This window comes from Phyllobates terribilis, unplaced genomic scaffold (genome assembly GCF_046119375.1).
Source record: "Phyllobates terribilis strain yellow unplaced genomic scaffold, ASM4611937v1 Scaffold_1__5_contigs__length_1240528914, whole genome shotgun sequence".
In the NCBI taxonomy this organism is placed as follows: Eukaryota; Metazoa; Chordata; class Amphibia; order Anura; family Dendrobatidae; genus Phyllobates; species Phyllobates terribilis.
In genome coordinates this window covers 559,497,036-559,522,539 of record NW_027362761.1, presented here as the reverse complement: position 1 = coordinate 559,522,539, position 25,504 = coordinate 559,497,036, and the positions used below count along the sequence as shown (strand labels likewise).

Genomic DNA, 25,504 nt, shown 5'->3' with positions numbered 1-25,504 from the left:
ACTCAGGATCAGTACAGGATCAGTAATGTAATGTATGTACACAGTGACTGTAGTAGCAGAATAGTGAGTGCAGCTCTGGAGTATAATACAGGATGTAACTCAGGATCAGTAATGTAATGTATGTACACAGTGACTGCACCAGCAGAATAGTGAGTGCAGCTCTGGAGTATAATACAGGATGTAACTCAGGATCAGTACTGTAATGTATGTACACAGTGACAGCACCAGCAGAATAGCGAGTGCAGCTCTGGAGTATAATACAGGATGTAACTCAGGATCAGTACAGGATCAGTAATGTAATGTATGTACACAGTGACAGCACCAGCAGAATAGTGAGTGCAGCTCTGGAGTATAATACAGAATGTAACTCAGGATCAGTACAGGATAAGTAATGTATGTACACAGTGACTGCATCAGCAGAATAGTGAGTGCAGCTCTGCAGTATAATACAGGAAGTAACTCAGGATCAGTACAGGATCAGTAATGTAATGTATGTACACAGTGACTGCACCAGCAGAATAGTGAGTGCAGCTCTGGAGTATAATACAGGATGTAACTCCGGATCAGTAATGTAATGTATGTACACAGTGACTGCACCAGCAGAATAGCGAGTGCAGCTCTGGAGTATAATACAGGATGTAACTCAGGATCAGTAATGTAATGTATGTACACAGTGACTGCACCAGCAGAATAGTGAGCGCAGCTCTGGAGTATAATACAGGATGTAACTCAGGATCAGTACAGGATCAGTAATGTAATGTATGTACACAGTGACTGCACCAGCAGAATAGTGAGCGCAGCTCTGGAGTATAATACAGGATGTAACTCAGGATCAGTACAGGATCAGTAATGTAATGTATGTACACAGTGACTGCACCAGCAGAATAGTGAGTACAGCTCTGGAGTATAATACAGGATGTAACTCAGGATCAGTACAGGATCAGTAATGTAATGTATGTACACAGTGACTGCACCAGCAGAATAGTGAGTGCAGCTCTGGAGTATAAAACAGGATGTAACTCAGGATCAGTACAGGATATGTTTTGGTACATTATACATAAAGTTAATAGCTCTCACCTGAATGCTAGCTTTTCATCGTTGGGCTTAATGCAGCGTACATAATGAGGTGTGGTTGCATTTAAAGTCTCCATGAGCAACTGGAGAGAATTCCGAAACTGAAAAAAGAAGAAATCGAAATGATTTTCCCATCACTGACACATCCTCGGACATCAGACTCACAATCTATTCCCCAGACGTGTGGTCGGGTCCTGTAGTCACGTGTTACTCCCTTCAGTCTGGCCCCTGATATACTGTCTACACTTGTGCGTGTTTGTGTGTAGTCTGTAACCATAGAGACACATCAGTCTGCACAGTAACTGTATACACAAAACAGAATGTGACTTTTTAGATTATGTTTTTATTACAGCTTTCATATCGGAATGTAATAATCAAGATTAAAGTTGCCGGACACCTCATGTTAGATCACGGATTATCTTTGCAGTAGAAGCAATCATAAAAAAAAACATCAATAGAAGAAACAAAGGAGAAGACAGGTAAAGTCTGACTCCATATTGTCCTACTCTCACTTAAAGTGACTCTGTCATCAGGATTCTCCCCCATCAAACTATATATAAGTCCAGCAATACCTTTACATGGCTGGTCCGTTCCTCCGTTACTGACAAATTATTGTCTGAATTGATATGCAAATTAGGCTGAAGATCTACAGTAGATCTGAAGCCTCTGTCACTCCAGCTCTATGCCCTGCCTTTTTCTACTTGACTGAATGCCTCTATACTGTGTGATTTCAGGCAAAGGAGTAGTCAAGTTAAGCAAGAGGAGGCAGCATTGGGTAGGGAATAGAGCTGGAGAGGTAGGCTGAAAATCTATAGTAGATCTAAAGCCTCTGAGCCACTCCAGCTCTATTCCTCGTCTAGTGCCGAATCCTCCTACATGACTGACAGCTTCTATACTGCGTGATTTCAGGAAAAGGAGTAGTCAGTCATGCAGGAGGAGGCGGCGGCACTTGGCAGGGAATAGAGCTGGAGTGATAGAGGCTTCAGATCTACCATAGATCTTCAGCCTGAGTCACTCCGGCTCTATTCCCTGCCCAGTGCCGAATCCTCCTGCATGACTGACAGCCTTGATGCTGTTTAACTTTTGGTAAAGGAACCATCAGTCAAGCAGGCAGATGCGGCAGCGATTAGATATGTGATATTTTTTACCTGGTGTCCCACCGTTTTCTTATGTTCCTTATTGGCATTTTTAATGGCCGGTTTGGCCGGTCTGACGTTAATTTTGGATTTTCCACTTGGAGTCGGAGGGACGGGATCCTTGTCATCTTGGAATAGATCAGCGACCAGTTGATACTGTCAGACAAATAGAATAGAAACTTTTTTTTTTTTTTACACAACTACAACTTCTAGGAGTTAAAAGGTTTAATAGATTTTACTCTGCACTGATACACTGTAGCAAATTATCAGCACAGGTGAGAGATCCGTGCTGTCACTTAATAAGGGGTATCCCCATTTTGGGGTCTGATTTCTGGGACCGTCACTAATCCGGAGAATAAAGGGGATTCAGCGCTGGTGTAGAGATACATCCCCTTCTATTTTTTCTTTATACGGTGCACAGTATTGCCGCTGTCCCCTGCGTCCTCAAGGTCATGGTGGTCCGAGAGGTCTGCCCACCACCTTGTATACAACGATGACATATCCTAGGGAATACCCCTTTAATACACATTTTAAGCTTCCAGATCTATTTTAGCTGCAAAGGATTTTTTTTTTACCTCTGGACAATAGAAAAGTTTCAGCAAACAGAGATCGAAATTAGTAAAAAATGTATCCCAAAAAATACACACAATGTGTGATGAAGAACAATCTTACCTTACTGGCTTTCAGTATATTAATCTGCTCTTCATACACCGTATCCCGATTTTTCTCCAGGAACCCATCACACTGGTACTCCACCTACATAATGCACATGTATGATGGATTATCTGTGTGCGATGAGGTCACACAATAGATGAAACGGTTCATGCACTTCTCTGGCCGAATGATAAAACTTTACACAAGTTTATGAATGGACCTGATCTTTTGGTTTGCAGAGTATTTCCTCAGTTAGAGCTGCAGTTTGTGCTCCGGAGCTGGATTCCCTGATCTCATTTTGCAGCAGCGGATTCTAAACTCTATAACAACTTGTAATAAGGAAAAGTCTAAATCTTTATGTAGTCACTCGGATGCCAAAAAATGAAGTTCTTCCTTCCATTTATAAAGGTCATTTTGCCTCCAGCGCAATAACCTGAAATATTGTCTGTGACCTTCTCCGTGTTCGGAGTCAGAAGCCGGCACCACAGGGAAACCTGATGGGACGCTATTTTGCAATTATGCCCAAAACACAGACCATGGAAACTCATCTAAAGTAACGAAAAAACAGCAAAAAAAATATCAATCTAACGCACTTGTGTTCTTTATAAACTGTGTAATATTACCAAAACGTCTCCCCGAACTGCAAATACAGGCACTGTAATCTAGATCCTGGAGGACGCCATACTACCACATGACACCGGTATTACTTGCCCAAGTTCTGATGTGCATTTTGTTATATTTATGTCATTTCCTCCCTGAATTTTTTTTTTCCAATCTCAGAAAACACATGTAAATGATAAAATTATGTCTCTCCGCTGCTGCCACTAGGGGGAGATCATTGAAGACAACTTTATTATTGTGTTTAATGGGAGCCTTATAAATCTCTGTGCAATCAGATCCCCTAGTGGCGGCTGCTGTGAACTGTACAAATCATCTATATCCAGTGAGCTCCCCCTAGTGGAGACTGCTGTAAACCCTCCTAAACTATATGGAGTGAGCTCCCCTAGGGATGGCTGCTGTAAACGGTATAAATCTATATGCAGTGAGCTCCCCCTAGTGGAGACTGCTGTAAACCCTCCTAAACTATATGCATTGAGCTCCCCTAGGGATGGCGGCTGTAAACTGTATAAATCTATATGCAGTGAGCTCCCACTAGTGGCAGCTCCTGTAAACTGTATAAATCTATATGCAGTGAGCTCCCACTAGTGGCAGCTCCTGTAAACTGTATAAATACATATGCAGTGAGCTCCCTCTAGTAGTGACTGCCGTAAATTGAAGAAATCCAAATCGAGTTGGCTGCTGTAAACTGTATAAATTAATATCCAGTGGGCTCCCCCTAGTGGCGATACAGTGAGTTTCCTCTGGTGGTGGCTACTGTGAAATGTATAAATCTATATCCAGTGAGCTCCCCCTAGTGGCGATACGGTGAGCTTCCTCTGGTGGTGGCTACTGTAAACTGTATAAATCTATATTCAGTGAGCTCCCCCTAGTGGCAGCTGCTGTAAACTGTATAAATCTATATCCAGTGAGCTACCCCTAGTGGAGATGCAGTGAGCTTCCTCTGGTGGAGGCTACTGTGAAATGCATAAATTTATATTTAGTGAGCTCCACCTAGTGGCGGCTGCTATAAACTCTATAAATCTACATGCAGTGAGCACCCCCTAGTGGTGGCTGCAGGCAGTCAGAATTTTATCGTTTAACTCAGGCTGTGTGAAGGGATGTCAATGGCTTTAGCAGTTATGATTGCAAGTATATGATCATGTGAATGTAGGGAACATCACCAGTGGGGAGCACAGAACTCGCAAAAGATATAATTGGTGAATTATGGATTGTTTTTTATTACACCACCGTCCCTGCTGTTTGCCTAATTATTTAAATTCCCAGATAATCCATTCAATTTTTTCCCACTAAGGTCAATTTTCACTTTTGTGTTTCCCTCTCCTTAGGGAGCCATTGCCTTTTTATTTTACTTTAAAAAAAAAAAAAAAAAAAATAGCCATTCAAGGGATTTTTAAAAAATAAAATAATAACCCCTTCACGACCAGGCGATTTTCCATTTTTGTGCCTTTCTTTTTCCTCCTCTTCTTCCAAGAGTTTACTTTTCTACCGACATAGCCATATTAGGAAGTTTGCAGGACAAGTTGAACATTTTATTATATGGATGTATGGAAAAATGGGGGGAAATTTTTTTTCTCAAGTGGGTGAAAAAAAAAATGCAATTCCATTATTATTTTTTTTGGGGGGGGTTGTTTCTATGACACTCCAAGAGATCAAACGCTTGGCAACATGGTTTGCCAGGTCAATATGATGTAAGGGGGCCACCGGACATGTCCTTGAGGGGAGATATGTGTCGCTGAGGTTGGCAGCTTCAGTGATGTGAAACCGGGAAAAGCATGCTCCAGCACACATAGTGCTGAGAGGGTTAATAGGGAGTATCAGGGCCGTTTTTTTCAAGCAGTCATAAGAGATGGGGGGTAATTGGCTGCTCACATATGCCCACCCCAGGGTGTGAGTATAAAATGGAGACCAAATGTCTCAATCAGTGTCTGTGGCTGGAGGTGTGGAGACCTCCAGAGTGTTTGAGGGTAAAAAGACACTGACCGTGACCGTGAGCGGGTGGAACCCACCATATTGGATGGACTGTTTACTTTCTGTTTTGTTACACTGTGCCGGACAAGGTTTTCTTTTCTTTACTTCTGGAAGTGCGGTTTATGCAGCATAATAAACCTGCCTTGGACATTTTTAAAGAGACAGTGTCCCGTGCCTACCTCTAACGTAGCTAAGTGAGTACCGAACCCTACAATTGGTGCTAGAAGCACGGGCACTAATCCCAAGGGGCAGTGTGACTCCTATAAGAAACCATTTATGTCCTGGGAGAAGGCCGCCAGCCAGCAAGCAACGTCCGGCAATACGGAGGAACTGATTAAGCAACTGGTGCAGGCTAACCTCCAGCAGCACCAACAGCAGTGGCAGCAGCAGCAGCAAGCACAGCAGCAGCAGTGGCAACAGCAGCAGCAGATGCAACAACTACAGCACAAGCAGCAGATGAAACAACTACAGCACAAGCAGCAGGTGGAGCTCCTGGCCGAGGTGATAAGTGGCAGGGCAACCGCCCCACCCCCTACTCCAGGTGATGATTCACACATCAGGAAGACAGTAAGGAGAGCATTGCAAAAGATGACGAGGTGTTACTGACGGTCTTTGAGAGGGTGGCGGAACGGGAGAAATTGCCTCCGGAGCAGTGGGCAGAGGTGCTGGCACCAAATTTAACAGGGGAGCCGCAGAAGGCCTATTATGACCTGGCCTTGAGGGACGCAAAGGAGTACGCCAAGTTGAAAAATGAGATTTAGGAGCTCTTGGGAGTGACTCTGACTATCAAGGCGCAACGGGTGCACCACTGGGCCTATTGCAATGACAAACCTCTCCGGTCCCAGATGTTCGACCTCCTACACCTGGTTCAAAAGTGGTTGCAACCTGAATCTTCCTCCCCTGCACAAATGGTTGAGAAAGTTGTCATGGACAGGTTCATACACTCCCTTCCGAGGTCGGTGCAATCCCATGGTTGGGTTGGTGGAAAGGTACCAGGCGGTTGAGAGTTCCTTGGGGAAACAAGGGGTCGTAGAGTCTCCATACTGGGGTTCCTAAAAGGGGGCGGACACCCAAAAGAGGGGAGCTAGAGCCACACCTGGGGGGCGTCCTAGAGCTCAGGAGGAGTCTGAGTTGCTGCCCAAGGTCCCGCCCCATAATGTAGTATGTTGGAGGGGTCATACCCCAGGTCACATAGCCGCCCGTTGCCCCATGACCAACGAGCCAATGGACTGCAGCACAGGACGGCGCTGCTCGCACTGTGCATATCCTGCCTGCAGTCCTGTTCCTCAACCAGGCAAGGTACCGCAGGCATGCTCTGTATTGGTAAATGGAGTGCAAGTGACTGCTCTGTTAGACTTGGGGAGTTTGGTAACCCTAGTGAGGGATGCAGTTCCTCATCAACTGGTTGCGGGGAAAAAGGTCAGCGTCCCTTGTGTCCATGGGAACGCTAAGGACTACCCTGTGGCCCGAGTGGTCATAGATACAAACTGTGGTGCCGAGGCCCATGAGGTGGGCGTAGTCAAGGACCTGTTGCACCCTGTTATAATAGGGCGGGACTTTGCATTGTTTTGGGACTTGTGGGAGAAAGGGAGGAAGCCAGGTTGTCCGGACAACAACCAGGTTGCTCCGGATGAAACCTCGTCACAGGCCGCCGCCGCTGGTTTTCCTTTTTGCGTGCTTGTTGGGGATGAGGATGAGGCAGCATTCCCGGAGGCCAACATTCCTGAGCTGGAGGTGTCCGGGGGAAACTTTGGAACCGCACAGCTCAGAGACTTGACTCTAAAAGGGGCGTTTGATAATGTCACTGTTCTCAATGGTGTTGCTCAGGAGCCGGGGGCTGAAACCCGATATCCACACTTCGCCGTAAATGGGGAGCTGTTATATCGGGTCACCAAGCTCAGAGGGGAGGTAATCGAACAGTTACTGGTGCCAGGGCCGTACAGGCGCAGAGTGTTAGATATGGCCCATACACATGTGTTAGGTGGTCATCTGGGGGTTGAGAAAACCCAGGAAAGGATCCTCACGAGGTTCTATTGGCCCGGGTGTCACCGAGAAGTTGTAAATTTTGGTAGGTCAAGTCCCACCTGCCAGCTGACCTCCCCAGTAGCCCACTTCCATAGCCCCTTAGTGCCGTTGCCAATCACGGAGTGCCATTTGAACGCATAGCCATGGATCTAGTGGGAACCCTGGTCAAGTCCACCAGAGGACATCAGTATATCCTGGTGGTATTGGACTATGCTACGCGGTATCCGGAGGCGGTGCCACTACGTAATGCCTCTGCCAAATGTATAGCCCGGGAGTTGGTCCACATCTTCTCTAGAACGGGGTTGCCTAAGGAGATCCTCACAGACCAAGGGACCCCATTTATGTCACGGGTGATGAGGGAGTTGTGCAAAACCCTGCAAATCACACAACTCAGGACCTCAGTCTACCAACCCCAGACAGATGGCTTAGTGGAGAGGTTCAATAAAACCCTGAAGGCTACGTTAAAGAAGGTAGTAGAGAAAGACGGCTGGGACTGGGACTGTCTACAACCGTACCTTCTGTTCTCTATTAGAGAAGTCCCGCAGGCCTCTACTGGGTTCTCCCCATTTGAACTGTTGTATGGCCGACACCCCCGCGGACTCCTGGATGTGGCAAAGGAGACCTGGGAGGCGGAGTCTAGACCCTAGAAGAGTGTAATCGAACATGTGGCCCAGATGCAAGAGGATTGCAGAGGTGATGCCCATTGTGAAAGAACACCTCCACAAAGCACATGAGGTGCAGTCAAGAGTGTACAATAGATCAGCGAGGGTGAGACACTTCAACCCTGGGGATCGGGTACTAGTGCTGGTTCCTATGGTGGAGAGCAAGTTCCTGGCCAAGTGGCAGGGCCCCTATGAAGTGGTTGAAAAGGTTGGTGACGTCAACTATAGGGTCCACCAACCAGGGAGAAGGAAGCCCTACCAGGTGTACCACGTCAACCTCATTAAGCCGTGGCGAGACAGGGAGCCTGTGGAAGCTCCGTGTTTGATAACACTGACTGAAAACAATGTGGAGGAAGTCAACGTGGCAGAGTCGCTGTCACGTGCCCAGAAGCAACAATGCCAGGAGTTGCTACAACAGAACAAGGACCTATTCTCGGATCTACTGGACTGTACTCAGGTCATAGAGCATGAGGTACTTACGGAGCAGTATGTCCGAGTGAATATGAAGCCATATCGGATTCCTGAAGCCCGCCGAGAGGCGATCTCGAAGGAGGTGAAGTGCATGCTGAATCTGGGGGTCATTGAAGAGTCTAAGAGTGGCTGGTCCAGTCCCATAGTCTTAGTGCCGAAGCCAGATGGAGAGGGGCGCTTCTGCAATGACTATAGGAAACTGAATGAGGTCTCTAAGTTTGATTCGTACCCAATGCCCAGGGTAGATGAACTAATTGAGAGGCTAGGGCCAGCCAGGTACCTTACCACCCTTGACCTCACAAAAGGGTATTGGCAGATCCCTATGTCGCAAGAGGCCGGGAAAAGACGGCCTTTTCAACACCAGATGGGTGTTTCCAATACATCAGAATGCCGTTTGGGTTGCAATGAGCACGAGCTACCTTCCAGAGAGCCATGGACAGGATCCTAGCTCCCCACAAGAAGTATGCAGCGGCCTACCTGGATGATATTGTGATCTACAGCCGGGGTTGGGGTAGCCATCTGAGTAAAGTCCAGGCGATATTCGATGCTCTTCGGAAGGCGGGGTTTTCCATCAACCTGAAGAAATGTGCCATGGGCTTGGAGGAAGCCAAGTATTTGGGCTATGTCATAGGTAGAGGTGTGATCAAGCCCCAAATAAATAAAATTGAGGCGATCCAGGGCTGGCCACAACCTCTCTCAAAAAAGCAGGTCAGAGCGTTCCTGGGCATCGTGGGCTACTACCGCCGCTTCATCCCCAACTTTGCCATGGTAGCCGCCCATTTGACAGACTTCCTAAAAGGGACAAAGTCAGTTATGGCTAAGTGGTCTCCAGAAGCGGAGACGGCTTTCCAGGAACTAAAGCAGGCTCTGTGTAAACAGCCAGTGCTGGTGGCTCCAGATTTCTCAAAAAAGTTTGTGGTCCAGATGGATGCGTCAGATGTCGGACTGGGTGCTGTCCTATCACAAGAGGTGAACGGGGAAGAGCACCCCATAATGTATTTAAGACAGAAGCTGACATCCGGTGGGAAAAATTACTCCATAGTGGAGAAGGAATGTTTGGCCATCAAGTGGGCCCTGGACATCCTAAGGTAGTACTTCTTAGGCAGGAAGTTCAGACTGGTATCAGACCATGCCCCACTAAGATGGATGAGTGAGAAAAAGGGGAACAGTGTCAGTGACCAGGTGGTTCCTAGCCCTTCAGGATTTTAGTTTCCATATAGAGCATAGGCCTGGGAAACTGTATGCAAATGCTGACGCATTGTCGAGGGTCCACTGTTTATTAGCGGAAGGTGCCAAGCCCCCGGCTTTGGGCAGAGGGGGGGTATATAAGAGGGCCGCCGGACATGTCCTTGAGGGGAGATATGTGTCGCTGAGGTTGGCTGCTTCAGTGATGTGAAACCGGGAAAGCATGCTCCAGCACACATAGTGCTGAGAGGGTTAATAGGGCGTATCAGGGCCGGTTTTTTCAAGTAGTCATAAGAGATGGGGGGGGGATTGGCTGCTCACATATCCCCACCCCAGAGAGTGTGTATAAGATGGAGACCAAGCGTCTCATTCAGTGTCTGTGGCTGGAGGTGTGGAGACCTCCAGAGTGTTTGAGGGTAAAAAGACACTGACCGTGACCGTGAGCGGGTGAACCCACCATATTGGATGGACTGTTTACTTTCTGTTTTGTTACACTGTGCCGGACAAGGTTTTCTTTTCTTTACTTCTGGAAGTGCGGTTTATGCAGAATAAACCTGCCTTGGACATTTTTAAAGAGACAGTGTCCCATGCCTACCTCTAACGCGGCTAAGTGAGTACCAAACCCCACGACGATTACAGTGATACCAAACTTGTATAGTTTTTTTTTATTTAAATAATAAAAAAATTAAATAAAAACAAAGCTTTGTAAAACATAAAAAAAAACAGCTGGCACCAGTACACTCTATACACTTATACCAGACACAGGACGTAGAGGGTCTTGGCAATGGAGATTTGTGGCATACAGTACAGATTATGGCAGGTGGGAGCAGACATAGCTGAAATCACCACTAGAGGGAGCTCACTGCATACTGTTTACACATTGACATCACTAGTAACAGAGTAGGCAGTAAGCTCCCTCTACTGGTGGATTCAGGTAGCCAGCATTTCATGTTTTATCTCCATGCCTATGAAAGGGATATTTTGAAAAACTTTAACTATTATAATGAATCTTGGACCTAAAAAAAACAAACCATGAAGATAAAGTGGATTTTTACTTTGAGGTTTTGACGCATTGACTATATCATCGAGAGTCATCACTTACCTTGTCAGCAAAGTGAATGACGATAAAAGAGATGTTAGACATCCGAGGCTTCTTGAAGTGCTGACTGCTGCCGTGCCGGTCGTACAACTTCTGAGCCCAGTTCTGGTCCGTGCCCTTTGGGACCTACGGACAAACAACTTGTCACTATAGTGCGGCACTAAATGCTGCATCCGGCCAGGAGTAAAGGTGACATTTAATTCTATAGAACGGCTACATTACATAGAGAGCTATAGATTTCCATGGAAGAAAGTCAACAAGACGCTAGTCACTGATTTCCTCCACATTCAACTTTGAAGATGTTGAGTGCTCATCAATCAGCTGAGAGGAGCTAAAAAAAAAGTTGGATAAGAGTTACTAAGAGTAACTCAGGATAAGCTCACTTAAGGATTCTCAGTTAGCTCTTGCCGCAGCCAGCAAGCCAGAGGGCAACATAGAAGGCAAACTGAGCAATTTTTTTTAATGAAACCCAATTACAAAAATTATTTTTAACCCTCAATACATGCATTTAGTAAGAAAAAAAAAAGGTTCTTAAAGTTGGATGACCTCTTTAGGGTATTTTTGCAATTAAAATGGTTCTCCAGGACTTCAAAACTGAGAGCCAATCCTTAGTATAATCCATCAGTCTCAGATTCTGGAGGTCAGACTCTACGCACCTCCTTAATTAGCTGATTGAAGGGGCTGCGGTGTGCCCTGTTCGTTGTGTACACAGCTCCACACAGTTGCGCCTGGTATTACAGCTCAGCCGCCTCTTTAATAAACTGATCAGCCGCGGTGCCCAGGTTCAGACCCCCACTGATCTGATAGCCGGGCCCTTTATGTTTGGATGTTATTCCCCATCTTTATAGTTATTCATATTATCAGATAGAGCTTGTAAAAACAAACTTTTGCAATTTACTGCATATTAAAATTTGCAGCCGTTCGTGAGATATTCACACTTTTCTTTTGTCTAAAGCTCGTCGCCTAGGAGACCGACCACCGCTGCTGTCTAACTTTTAAGTACTTCGCTGAAAATAGCAGAGATTATGAGGTGACAGCGCGCTCCAGAAATTCTGGCCAACTTTAAAACTGTGCTTGTAAGCTTAATAGAAAGGAGATGCTAAGCACTGTGCATGTTCTGCTGTCTAGCAGCGGTGGTCGGTCTCCAAGGCAACGAGCTGTAAACAAAAGAAAAGTGTTAATATCTCAAGAACAGCTGAATATTTTAGTAAGCAGTAAACTGCAAAATTGATTGCATTTGCAAACTCTATCCGGCAATACACATTTATGAAGAAGGGAATAACCCTTTAATGTAATAAAATAAATAATGTAACTACATTATAACATAATTCGCTAAAAAAAACATGTACGTCAGCTTGTCTGAGATGTCTCGTTCAGACTTACATAAATTTACTCAGGTGCAAATGTGTAAAAATGGTAAATCGTTATCTCTGTTTATCAAAAGCTTTAATGAAATGGTTAATTGGACAACACACGAGTGCCAGGAAACGGCACAGTGACACCATCAGACCCAAATAGCTCTTTGCCATCACTTTGCTTTATGTGTGCAGTATACAACCTTCTCATGGTTATTATCAGTGTGACAGCAACTTATCTTGGCTCACACTGTACAACCTTCTCTTTTCTTATCAGTGTGACAGCAACTTATCTTGGCTCACACTGTACAACCTTCTCTTTTCTTATCAGTGTGACAGCAACTTATCTTGGCTCATATTGTATAACCTTCTCTTTTCTTATCAGTGTGACAGCAGCTTATATTGGCTCATACTGTACAACCTTATCTTTTCTTATCAGTGTGACAGCAGCTTATATTTGCTCATACTGTACAACCTTCTCTTTGCCTATCATCAGTGTGATAGCAACTAATTTGGGCTCATACTGTACAACCTTCTCTTTGCTTATCAGTGTGACAGCAACCTATCTTGGCTCATACTGTACAACCTTCTCTTTGCTTATTGTGTGACAGTAGCTTATCTTGGCTCATACTGTACAACCTACTTTTTGCTTATTATCAGTGTAACAGCAGCTCATCTTGGTTCATACTGTACAACCTTCTCTTTGCTTATAATCAGCGTGACAGCAGCTTATCTTGGCTTGTACTGTACAAAAGCTACTCTTTGCTTATTCTCAGTGTGACGACAACTTATTTTGGCTCATACTACACACCAGAATCCTCCAGTTATCAGGAAAAGTTACACTAAAATGTTCCCTTTAAAAAAGGTGGTTTATTCCTAAAGAGTTGTTAATTTTTGTACCCTGTACCATAACTTGTCAGGTCTACATAAAATTTAACACTGTAAAAATAAACTATAAGGTATAAACCCTTTATTTGCCCTGATTAATAGACTTACCTTACACTCCTCATCCAGAAGGTCCAGAATACCAAGTTTGGCCTCAATCAGGTCAATGCAGGGCTGATTATCGTAAAAATCAATGAGGGTCCATGGGATTTGCTCCTTCATGTATTCCTCCTGCTCCAGCTTAAACACATGCTGCAAGGGAAACACCACTAGTATTGTAAATTTACCAAAAGTGGTAGATCTTTTTTTTTTTTAGGTCACCTTAGAATCACAATTGTGCAAAAACTTAATTGTACCACCTTGGTAAATTACAAATATCTCTTAAAACGTTTTACCACTTTTTAAAGAAGAAGTTTGTGCTCTGGAGCAGCACTCCCCATTCTAAATGCACCACCTTTAGTCACTGAACAAAGGTTAAAGGGACTCTGTTAGAAGGTTTTTTCTATTTAACCAGAAAGAAAGCAGCATAATATAGGGCAATAGAGCCTGATTCCAGCGATGTGTCACTCATTAGGCTGTGTTTCCATACAATCAGTAATATATCAGCAGGAGATTAATGCTGTCGGACTAGGTGTCACGTGCAAACTAGTCCAGCTAATCTGTATAACCCTGCCCCCACCACTGATTGGCAGCTTGCTGACAGTGTACACAGGAAGCTGCCAATCAGAGGTGTGGGCAGGGTTATATGCAGCTCAGCATTCTGAGCACTGCTATATCAGCAGCAGATAAAGCAGGGATTCTATTAAAACTGCAGCAAGCAGCCCAGTAAGTGACACATCGCTGGAATTAGGCCTCTCTAAGTCCCCAGGTACCCACATTCATACACCGTTCCTCCCATATATCCCTCTCTATACGTTCATTGCCCTAAAAGGCAGCAGCATTTAAAAAAAAAGAAAAGTATTTTGATAGCGCCCCCTGTAGACACAGCAGAGCCGAGAACTTAAGCCAGCCCTTAGAAATATACTTCACGAGTAATTGTTTCGCCCGTGGGTGGCTTCATGGGTCATGGAGATAAGTGCCCGGGGGCAACGTACCGAGTTAAACTGCTGCTGCAGCTTCTCGTTGGCGTAGTTGATGCAGAACTGTTCAAAGCTGTTTATTTCAAATGTTTCGAATCTGGAAATAAAGAAAAAAAAAGATTAAATCCAGCCGGAAAATCCACGTCTGGAAAAGTTGGGTATGACTGCCACCGCAGCTTAAAGGGGTATTCTCAAATTTGTATCCATGGGACAGAGGATAACTTTCCGAGAAGCATGGATCTGTAGAGAGGATGGACGGAGCGGAGATGGATCATGCACACTGCCTCTCCATTCATCCTAATAGCCAAAGATCAGTCCAGGGCTGCGCTCTCGATAGTGCGCCTGATCGACCTCCAATCCATTCACACAAATCTCTACAGAGCCCTGGTTCTTGGGCTACGGCGGTGGGACCCCCCCCCCCCAGCTATTGGGACGTTATATGATAGGGGATAACTTTTAAGCTTCAGAATGCCCCTTTAAAACTTTCCTGGAGTGGCCAATTTTTATTTTTAAACTTTCACTTTTTTCCTCTTCCCATAACTTTATTTTGGCGTCTACGTAGCCATACAGGCTGCAGGTTGAGTTAAAGCTTTCATTGACACGATTCACTTTACAAAGTAATGGGAAATCAATTTTCAAAAAGTGGTGAAACTATAAAAAAAAAAACGGCTGCTGAGGCACCCTAGGAGGGGAGGTGACCAACACTACCAGGCAAGACCCTCTTGGGTTGACTTTCCTGCCCCACGGCTTTCTAGTTAAGCAATGAGACTGTCTGGCATTGTGCAGAATGGATCATCACGTATAATGCTCCCCTTTCCCCGTGACGGAGATTTTAGAAGCTTTACATTAATTCTATTTTTCAAAAAACAAAATAAAGTTTTAATCTTGTGAAATGAGCTCAGACGATGGCCGCGTTCCGCTCTGGAAATACTAATTGTCTTTTTATAAGTGAGGAAAAAAGCGTCCATTCATCTGCTCGGAGACTCCGTAATCTCTGAGGACAATTAGGGAGACGCAGTGCGCCTGTCAGAGCCTTCGGAGCAGCGTCGTACAAAAGATTTATATTATCCCGTGCCAAAGCAACACAGCAGCGAAACAAACAATTAAGCTTCTCCCCTACTGCTGCCCCTCAAGACTCCATATATCATCCAATTACTTGTATCTGGGAAGTCAAAGATGCTCAGAGTTGAAGAAAAAACGCCACGACCTGGTGTCGCAGCGCAACCTCTCTCCGTGCGTATGACTACAAGTAGGACGGAAATGTTCCCTGTTTGCCCGACGAGGACAAAAATATACTTTTACAACCATTTTTTATTGCTCCAATCCATGCAAAATAAAACAACATGAACAAGAATTTCCAACGTTTTCCTTGTACGCAGCTCCAATCAACACCTATGTGTCTCCAGGGTAACAGACTACAAACAAACATTGTGTGTAGTCTGAGGACACATGTTACTCCCTCCCTTCCATCAACCGCCCCTGGAGGGTGTGAAAGGAAGACATAACAGCAGGATCAGATGATGCAGGAGGGATCTTTGTAGTCTGTAACCAAGGAAACACATAAATCTGCATGGGAGCTGTACGCACATTTTTTTTTTTTTAAAGCAAAACTATATAGAATGGTGGTTCATTTTATAGTTTGGTTACACCGAGAGCAATAAAAAGTTATCCCAAAGGAGGCAATGGATATAGGTGAAGGGGTTGTCCCATGATTGTAATGTATCCTCTATGCATAGAATAGATCGGAGCGCCGCCGATGAACATGGAGTGGACGTCACTACCGATCCATTCATTGCCTATGGGATGGAGTACAGCGCCAAGTATTATTATTAGGGCACGGCTCTGTGCCCTCTTACCCGTATATATCCAGCACCCCGATGAAGGAGTGCTGCTTGCTGGTGGTGTGCAGAGCTTTGTTCACATGCTGCACGATCCAGTTGAATAACTGAGCGTAGATGTGCTTGGCCAGAGCATTCCTGGCATTGGCCGCCTGCTGGAGCGACATGCTCTTCACGTAAGTTTCCGAGGTGGTGACGAGTTTCCGGTGGCACAACCAATGCTCCATCTGATCGTGCTCCACCCCGAGCAGCGAGCAGAAGTGGTTCAGGTGCTCGTCTCCCTTCTGGTGAATGGGAAAAAGAAAAGGACAGATGAGACGACGTGTAAAGGGAACCATCAGGAGGTGACAGCGCTTGATAGGGGAGGAAGAAGACTGGTGCAAAGTTATAGAAGTTTGATAAGAAACTTTTATGCTTTATGGAAATAAGGCCGCAAATGCACTGGGGGCGGTCCATTGCCGGGCAAGTGCACTGGGGGCGCGGTCCAATGCCTGGCAAGTGCACTGGGGGCGCGGTCCAATGCCTGGCAAGTGCACTGGGGGCACGGTCCAATGCCTGGCAAGTGCACAGGGGGCACGGTCCAATGCCAGGCAAGTGCACAGGGGGCACGGTCCAATGCCAGGCAAGTGCACTGGGGGCACGGTCCAATGCCAGGCAAGTGCACTGGGGGCACGGTCCAATGCCAGGCAAGTGCACTGGGGGCACGGTCCAATGCCTGGCAAGTGCACAGGGGGCACGGTCCAATGCCAGGCAAGTGCACTGGGGGCACGGTCCAATGCCAGGCAAGTGCAGTGATTTTCCAAATCATTTCCCGACCCCACGGGCCTGATTGACTTTTCTGTTATCATTATTGAAATCTCGCGCATGTGCCGTCCATTCCAGGGGCATGCGCGTTACCCATTGATTTTTGGACCAAGGCATCACTGATGTATTGATTTTTAAGATCTCTGGCTGCTGTCCGTGAATGAGAACCTACATTATTTACCCGTCCTAGTGGTGTAACGCTCTCGCAGAGGTGGTGCTCGTTACCGGACGGATATGTAATAACTGCACCGTAAGGGTATCTGCAATCTGCACATGTTAAGTATTTGGAGCAGAAATTTCTGCATCTGTGTAAAACAGTTGTGTTTTTGCAGCGTTTTTTGGTCCATATTTTTCTTCACTTATTAGTATGGGTGAAATTTGCAGCAAAAAACGCTGAAAGAATTCTGCAGATTAAAATCTGCAAGTCAAAAATAAGCAACGTGTGCATGAGACTTTAGGATTGTCATTCACTTTGCTCGTATTAGGAAAGCCTTCAGGTTTTGTGCCAATTCTGCACAGCAGAAAAGCAACGTGTGCACACAGCCTTAGTGCTCGTGCACACAGCCTTAGTGCTCGTGCACACAGCCTTAGTGCTCGTGCACACAGCCTTAGTGCTCGTGCACACAGCCTTAGTGCTCGTGCACACAGCCTTAGTGCTCGTGCACACAGCCTTAGTGCTCGTGCACACGTTAAGTATTTGGTGCAGAAATTTCGGCACCATTTCTGCATCTCTTAGCAGGAAAGATGTAAAATAGGTGCGTTTTTTTGCAACATTTTGGATGAGTTTTTGGTGCAGATTTTGCGCTTTTGGTGCAGATTTTTCCCCATTCATTAGAATGGGTGAAATCTGCAGCAAAAATGAAGAAATAATTAAAATCTGCAAGGAAAAAATAAGCAATGTGTGCATGAGGCTTTAGGATTCTCATTCACTTTGCTGGTATCGGGAAATCCTACAAATTTTGTGACAAATCAGAGCAGAAAAAAAAACGCAACAAATCTGTCATGTGTGCACAGGCCCTAATGAGTCATGTGATGATAATATACCCAGAAAAGGTCTTAATCGCCTGAAAGTAAACAGTGTACATTGCTATTCACTGACTGCAAGCAGAGATCTTGAAAAGTACATGATGAAAACCTGTCGTATTCGCATCATGACCTCCAAGTGAGAGAGACAGCAATGATAACGGAGGCCATGCATCTCCATGAACAGGAGGAATTTTCATCCTATGGTTTTCAAGATCTCTGATTGCTGTCCGTGAATGGGAACCCATGTTGCTTATTGAAGATCTATCCTGGCATAGCTCGGTACGGTTATGGTGGCTTTCTTTTGTAATGAGCCATGCATATAGTATATACATGACCAAGTTAGAGTTCCTATTTGCTGACAGCAAGCAGAGATCTTAGTCTTGTGATGAACACGCAAATGTATATCAAGCTTTGTGGTGTAACTCGCTGTGCACTTGTGTGATCATCGCTGCAATCGAGACAGATTATCATGTGGATTTCATGACCTCTGCTTACAGTCAGTGAATAGAAGCATAGATCAATTTCAGAGCCTAAAACCTGTTCTGTTTATGAGATGCTCTTACAAATACATCTTCTTAAAATAATTGCTTTATTGATACAGTAGTATAAAAGGCACAAAAATTGGTTGAACACAAAAGCAGAAAAATTATAAAAGGCAGAAAAGAAATATCCGCTGCGCTCCCAGGCAACATGTGTCAGACCTACATGGTCCAAAAGGTCAATGTAGGTCTGACACATGTTGCCTGCGAGCGCAGAGGGAATTTCTTTTCTGCCTTTTATAATTTTTGTGCTGTTGCGTTCAACCAATTTTTGATCCTTTTATACTACTGGATCAATAAAGCAATTCCTTTAGGAAGATGTGAGTGCTGCATATCGGTTGGACTGTTGCCATTACTGGAGTATTTTGCCGTGCACCCGGACAGGTGAGTTTTTTGCTCCTTTATCATACTTCCAGGGAGTACCATCGATGGCTGCGGGGCAATATTTTGGCTATGGACCAGTATGGGAGGCAGCACCACAGGATTTCCACTGCGTGTGACCTGAGGGTGCAGAAGTCATCAGAACGGCGGCAATTTATCTACCAACCGAAACAGGTCAATCCGGTGATGGCTTCCTTCTTCTTGCAAGATGAATGTTCTATTGAGCGGAGAGCCATTAATGAATTAAGCTGTGTGTCAGCATCAATGCTCCGCAATGTATCACAGACCGGAGGCCAAGGGTTGGATTATAACGGGGGCAAATGTCATCATCTAGACCCCGACCAAAGGACTGGGAATCCCACAGGTCAGCGCCATCTCATATCCCTCCCCAGTGAAGCACTTGTAGGTCACAATGTAGTGATTTTAGCACAGCATGGCGCTATTATCTAGATGGCACAGATCTCGCCAGCCGCAGTATAGCGCTGTAATTTATGGGCAGCGTGCTTTGTAAATGACCCCGGAGTACAAACATTGCTTATCTCACTATTAGTAACACAATGGGTCTGTGAGTAAAGACCTTCGTACCATCAGGCGCCGTAAACTGGAAACTCAATTGGGCTGTAATTTTTATGGACGCCGTTATTTAGGGAGGAATACACAACCCTGTTATTTCCAAATTGTACGGCACTATTATTGGGCACTCTATGGCAGTACTCTATGGCCCAGTTATTATGGAGCAATGCTATTTGGAGATTATACGTCACTATCATTTATACGGCACTATCACTTATTGGTCTCTGAATTGTCAGACGCTATTAAATGGACACTTAATGGGGCTGTTTAAGGACACCATTATTTGGCCACATGAGGACGCTGTCAGTGAAAAATATATGGCACTGTTCATTTGATAGAATAGGATGCTTTTATTCTTGAGCATTGTATGGCGCTATTATTGACATTCGAATATTGCACAGCACTATTACTGGGCACTGTATGGCACTATTGTGTATGGAACAGCCATTGTGGAGCAGGACACAGCAATGTTATTTGGACATTGTACGGCACTAGTAATTACGCTATTTGGCACATTTATTATGGAGCAGTACACAGCATTGTCATTTGTTTTTTGTACATTGGGCACTATATAATACTATTTTTTTTTACACTGCATGGCACTTAATTTCACCAAGTGGCACAGCCATTATGCAGCAGTACACAGCACTGTTATTTGGACATTGTACGACACTATTATTGAGCACTATACAGCACTAGTATTTACATTGTGTGGCACATGTATTATGGAGCAGTAAACAGCATTGTTATTTGGAAATGGCACAACAATATTATTGGGCACTGTATGGCACCATTATATAAACTGTATGGCACAATTATTATGGAGCAATTCACAGCACCATTATTTAGACATGGTACAGCACTATTATTTACACTGTATGGCACAGTTATTAAGGAGGAATTCACAGCACTATTATTTATACATTGTACAGCACTATTATTGAGCACAGTATATCACTAGTATTTACTTTCTATAGCACAGTTATTATAGAGCAATACACAGCACTGTTATTTGGACATTGTACAGCACTATTATTTAGACATTGTATGGCACTATTATTCACACTGTGTGGCAGAGTCATTATGGAGCAGTACACAGCACTATTATTGGCACTGTACGGCACTATATACATTGTATTGCAGTTACTATAAAGCAATGCACAGCACTGTTATTTGGACACTGTACTGCACTGTCATTTACACTGTATGGCACAGTTATTATAGAGTAGTACACAGCTCTATTATTGGCAGTGTATGACACTTATTTACACTGTATTGCACAGTTATCATAGAGCAATGCACAGCACTGTTATTTGGACATTGTATGGCACTATTATTGGCAGTGTTATTATGTAGCTGTACACAGCTCTATTATTGGGCACTGTACGGTACTTTCTTGAGCATTATATGGCACTTTAATTTGGACACTATCACGCACTTACTTTTAGACTACCATATGACTCTGTTATTAACACTAGTAGACAAATGTTATTTGCACAGTGTACGGCAATGTTAGGCCTATGTGTCTAGGGTTTCTTGGATTACTCTTTTCCATCCCAATGTCTTTGGGGCTTTCACAGATCTCAATGAGGCTGACATAAAACAAGGGTCTATGTGGATCCCTTTAAATCCCTTTCATTACATTAGTACCTGCAGCCATTACATATTGGCAACAATTTCCTGAACAGAACAATGTACTCCTTACCGGCAAGCTGCTGGACTCTCCGTCCCGCTCCGAGATGATCTCAACGTTTCCCAAGTGCAGAATGGAAGCTATGATCTTAAAAATACTCATCTGGTGCGACTCCTTCACTCCTGGAAAGGAACAAATACAGAAAACGCATATAAAATGAGAAAAGATCAGATAGGCGCCAGTAATAGTAGTCAGTCTCCTTTTCATCAACATAAGGTTGTCAGATCCCCACCCATCTTGTTACAACAGCTGTATTTTTATGTTACACCTAGGTGATTAATATACCGCCCATACAGACCCAGACTTGCCCGTTTGTTCCTGGTGCGGTCCCTTTAATTAAGTATTTCTCCTAGAAAATTATGGCAATTACACATGTTTTGTTATACACGTTTATTTCCTTTGTGTGTATTGGAACAACACAAAAAAACTGATTGGATATAATTTCACACAAAACCTCCAAAATGAGCCGGACAAAATTGTTGGCACCTTTCAAAAAAACTTATGATTAAACAACTTTGTTTCAAGCATGTGATGCTCGTTCAAACTTATCTGTGGCAAGTAACAGGTGTGGGCAATATGAAAATCACACCTGATACCAGATACAAAAGGGGAGAAGTTGACTTAATCTTTGCTTTGTGCGTCTGTGTGTGCCACACTAAGCATTGAGAACAGAAAGAGGAGAAGAGAACTGTCTGAGGACTTGAGAACCAAAATTGTTGAACAATATCAAAGTTACAAGTCCATCTCCAGAGATCTTGATGTTCCTTTGTCCACGGTGCGCAACATAATCAAGAAGTTTACAACCCATGGAACTGAAGCTAATCTCCCTGGACGTGGACGGCAGAGAAAAATTGATCAAAGGTTGCAACGCAGGATAGTCTGGATGGTGGATAAGCAGCCCCAATCAAGATCCAAAGAAATTCAAGCAGTTCTGCAGTTCCAGGGGGCATCAGTGTCAGTGCGAACTATCCATCGACATTTGTATGAAATGAAACGCTATGACAGGAGACCCAGGAGGACCTCACTGCTGACACAGAGACATAAAAAGCTAGACTGTAGTTTGCCAAAATGTAAGTGAGTAAACCAAAATCCTTCTGGGAAAGAGTCTTGTGCACAGATGAGACCAAGATAGAGCTTCTTGGTCTACAAGGTCTCACGCACCTTGTAGAGGCAATATGGCAGCACACAAGAAGGAGGCGGAGGGGCTCTCTGTGCTGCTGCATGATCAGGGGTCTAGCACCTAGGAGCAATACAATGGGACCCAGCAGAGAAAACCTCCGCATAATATGTAAGGCATAAAGCGGTGCCCCATTACATCATGGAGTCATAACACCGCCATGTCCCAAAGCAGACTGTGGTATCCTACAGACATTAATTCCCTGTATCATGTATCGTCCACTCCTTCCAGATCTCCTGAACACTTATTACTGCATAATTCCCATGGAGGAGTGTAACCCCCCCCAGGAGCAGCGCGAGTCTGAGGAACGTGCATCTTCTGACCTGCGACAAACATTTCAGGAACAAGACCGATGTATGATATCCTCATCCGGACATGGCAGCTCCAACGCGCTGTGTCAGCCGCCTCCAGCCATTCAACACAAAACCTCATTTTTGCATCGGTGGCCCATCTGTTGAGTTCTCTACGTGCCCCATAAAAAGCCTTCTGGCTTATGGCATCTCAGGCTGCTTAGATACAAGGTGACAGCTTAAGAGCTGACATGTGAGTCCAAGCAGGACATAATATACAGAAAAAGCTACATATAATGTTCAGTAACCTATTATATCCCTTACTGATTATGAGTATCTTACTCTATTCACACCCGAAGCTGCAGCCCAGAATGATGCAACGTTCATGCTGGACCCTGGCCTGCACCACCGCACATGGGCTTGCAGATTTCCCTGCTGTGAAACGTTGTTGGAGATGTCACATTTACACCAGCAATTCTGTAATAGCCTGATATAGAAAATCTCCATTCCCCCCACAATGTACCACCTGTGATAAACGATTCTCGGTGCAGCTCTGTGTGTAACTAGAGAATAAGAATATGATGTTGTTCATGATCATTGAAGTAAAGCCTGGACAAGCCGGCATTTTTGGCATCGGTTGACATTTTGTTATGCACACGCCCGGACTGACTGGCGTGTGCGGGAGAAGTGGTTCCACTGGACCATGGACCGGAGAGTGCCTGGAGGGGCGTGACTAAGTATCTGGCCGATCCGACCAAGGTGGCACGACGGCATACGACGCCAGTGCACCAGGGAGAAACCGGGCAGAGGGACCAGGTGCTACTCCAGGTCAAACTCCGGACACGGGGGTTGACCCACACTGGGATTACTGGAACAGGCAGGTTAGGCTGGCACAGACTGGTGGATGTAAGCAAACACGGCAGGTATGCAGATGGGTGGATACAGGAGAGTATGCAGGCAGGGAGGTACTGGCCGAAAGGACGGGCTGGAGCACAGAAAGGTTAAGACCCAGTACAGACTGGGTCACAGAACCGCAGATGCGGTAGACAACCACAGCAGAGAGGGAACGCCCGAAGCGGTGGGCAAGAACAGAGCAGGACGGGGCTGCAGGAGCAGCGAGCACAAGCAGGGCAGGACAGGACTGCCGGAGCAGCGGGCAGAAGCAGGGCAGGACAGGACTGCCGGAGCAGCGGGCAGAAGCAGGGCAGGACAGGACTGCCGGAGCAGCGGGCAGAAGCAGGGCAGGACAGGACTGCCGGAGCAGCGGGCAGAAGCAGGGCAGGACAGGACTGCCGGAGCAGTGAGCAAAAGGGTCAGAACGGAGCAAGGCTGCCGGAGCAGTGAGCAAAAGGGTCAGAGCGGAGCAAGGCTGCCGGAGCAGTGAGCAAGGAGTCAGAGCAGGACGGACAGGGCTCTGTTCACACGGAACAGACAGGAAGGGAAAGGCAGAGCCAGATACCCACAGGGTATTTGCAGTGAAGTAGCAAGTGGACCACAAACTCACAAACGGGAGTACAGAGACAACAAGCAGGAGTTAGGTACGAGTTCAGACTCTGCAGAAAAAGGAAAGGAACGGACATAGAGGCAAAACAGGTAAAGGATAGGAGAGAGTTCAGACTGGAACTGAGTGTACGGAAGAGACCGACACTGCAGCGGGATACAGGAGCGGGTCTGGGAATACGGCCCCCAGAGAGGCGGGACGAACAGGCAAGGAGCGTGTTCAGACAGGACAGACAAGATACAGGAGCGGGTCTAGGTAATCGGCCCCTAGAAGGCGGGAGGAACAGGCTAGGAGCGAGTTCAGACTCTGCAGAAAGATGCAGAAAACAGACAGAGGGAAAAGGGAGACAAGGTTAAAGTAGAAACGAGGCACAGACAACAGGGAACAGAGGAACGGGAACAGATACCGCAAGGCAGGAACACAAACAGGACTCTGTTCAGACGGGAACAGATACCGCAAGGCAGGAACACAAACAGGACTCTGTTCAGACGGGAACAGATACCGCAAGGCAGGAACACAAACAGGACTCTGTTCAGACGGGAACAGATACCGCAAGGCAGGAACACAAACAGGACTCTGTTCAGACAGGAACAGATACAAAAAGGCAGGGACACAAACAGGACTCTGTTCAGACAGGAACAGATACCGCAAGGCAGAGACACAAACAGGACTCTGTTCAGACGGGAACAGATACCGCAAGGCACAGACAGGCAGATCTAGGAATACGGCCCCTAGAAGGCGAAAGAACAGGCAAGAAGCGTGTTCACAAGAACAGACCACAGTTCAGACACAGAACTGGAAAACAGGCAGGAAAACAGGATAGGACCTGGCATGTCAGAGACTAAAAGCCGACTGACAGGACACAATGCTCAGGCGCCATCTTGAGGAAGAAGGTGGTATAAATACCCAAAGATGGACAGCAATAGGCTGAAGGTGCAACAGGGGCGTGTCCGCAGCAGGTACAAGAAACAGGAAGTTCAGCGGGCGTCGCCCTATGCAGCCAAAACAGACAAACAGACAGCAAGGAGGGAAGCCAGAGAGACATTCTGGACTGGAGATCAAGTGCGCGCTCTTGCACAGTGGGAGATGGACCACCATGCAAGGACGCCGCCAGGTATGTTACAGTACCCCCCCCCTTCTTACGCCCCCTCTTCTTCAGGCCTGCCAGAATCTTCCGCAGGGAATTCGAGGACCAGTCGTTCACATCAAGGAGATCACTTCCACTGTCCACAGGAAAAATTGATCTCATCTGGTTAGCTAGGATGCTACCTCCTATCCAGCCATCTTTAGCAACAGACGAAACGGGTGGAGTACCAGGAACAGCACACAAGGAAGTCTCTCTCCACATATTTTCAGGTGGCACCCCAGAGGGTACAGGAGACAACTGGAAGTCCTTCACCGGGTTGGAGGGGGACAGAGACTTGGGGGTAATCTCTGCTTCGAGGTACATCTTGTCAAGCTCACAGGA

At 45.7% G+C, this 25,504-nt stretch overlaps 1 protein-coding gene across 2 annotated transcripts in view; it reads right to left on the bottom strand.

Moving 5' to 3' along the window:
* The window catches only part of MYO5B (myosin VB), a 255,729-nt gene that overhangs the window by 51,522 nt on the left and 178,703 nt on the right, over window positions 1-25,504 (bottom strand). For both annotated transcript variants that reach the window (XM_073680474.1, XM_073680475.1), the window contains exons 9-16: window positions 21,081-21,190; window positions 16,071-16,336; window positions 14,230-14,311; window positions 13,247-13,387; window positions 10,899-11,021; window positions 2,883-2,966; window positions 2,223-2,366; window positions 1,078-1,175 (exon numbers count right to left, since the gene is read on the bottom strand). In XM_073680474.1, coding sequence (XP_073536575.1) covers window positions 1,078-1,175; window positions 2,223-2,366; window positions 2,883-2,966; window positions 10,899-11,021; window positions 13,247-13,387; window positions 14,230-14,311; window positions 16,071-16,336; window positions 21,081-21,190 — 1,048 coding nt within the window. The remainder of the gene's footprint in view (window positions 1-1,077; window positions 1,176-2,222; window positions 2,367-2,882; window positions 2,967-10,898; window positions 11,022-13,246; window positions 13,388-14,229; window positions 14,312-16,070; window positions 16,337-21,080; window positions 21,191-25,504) is intronic.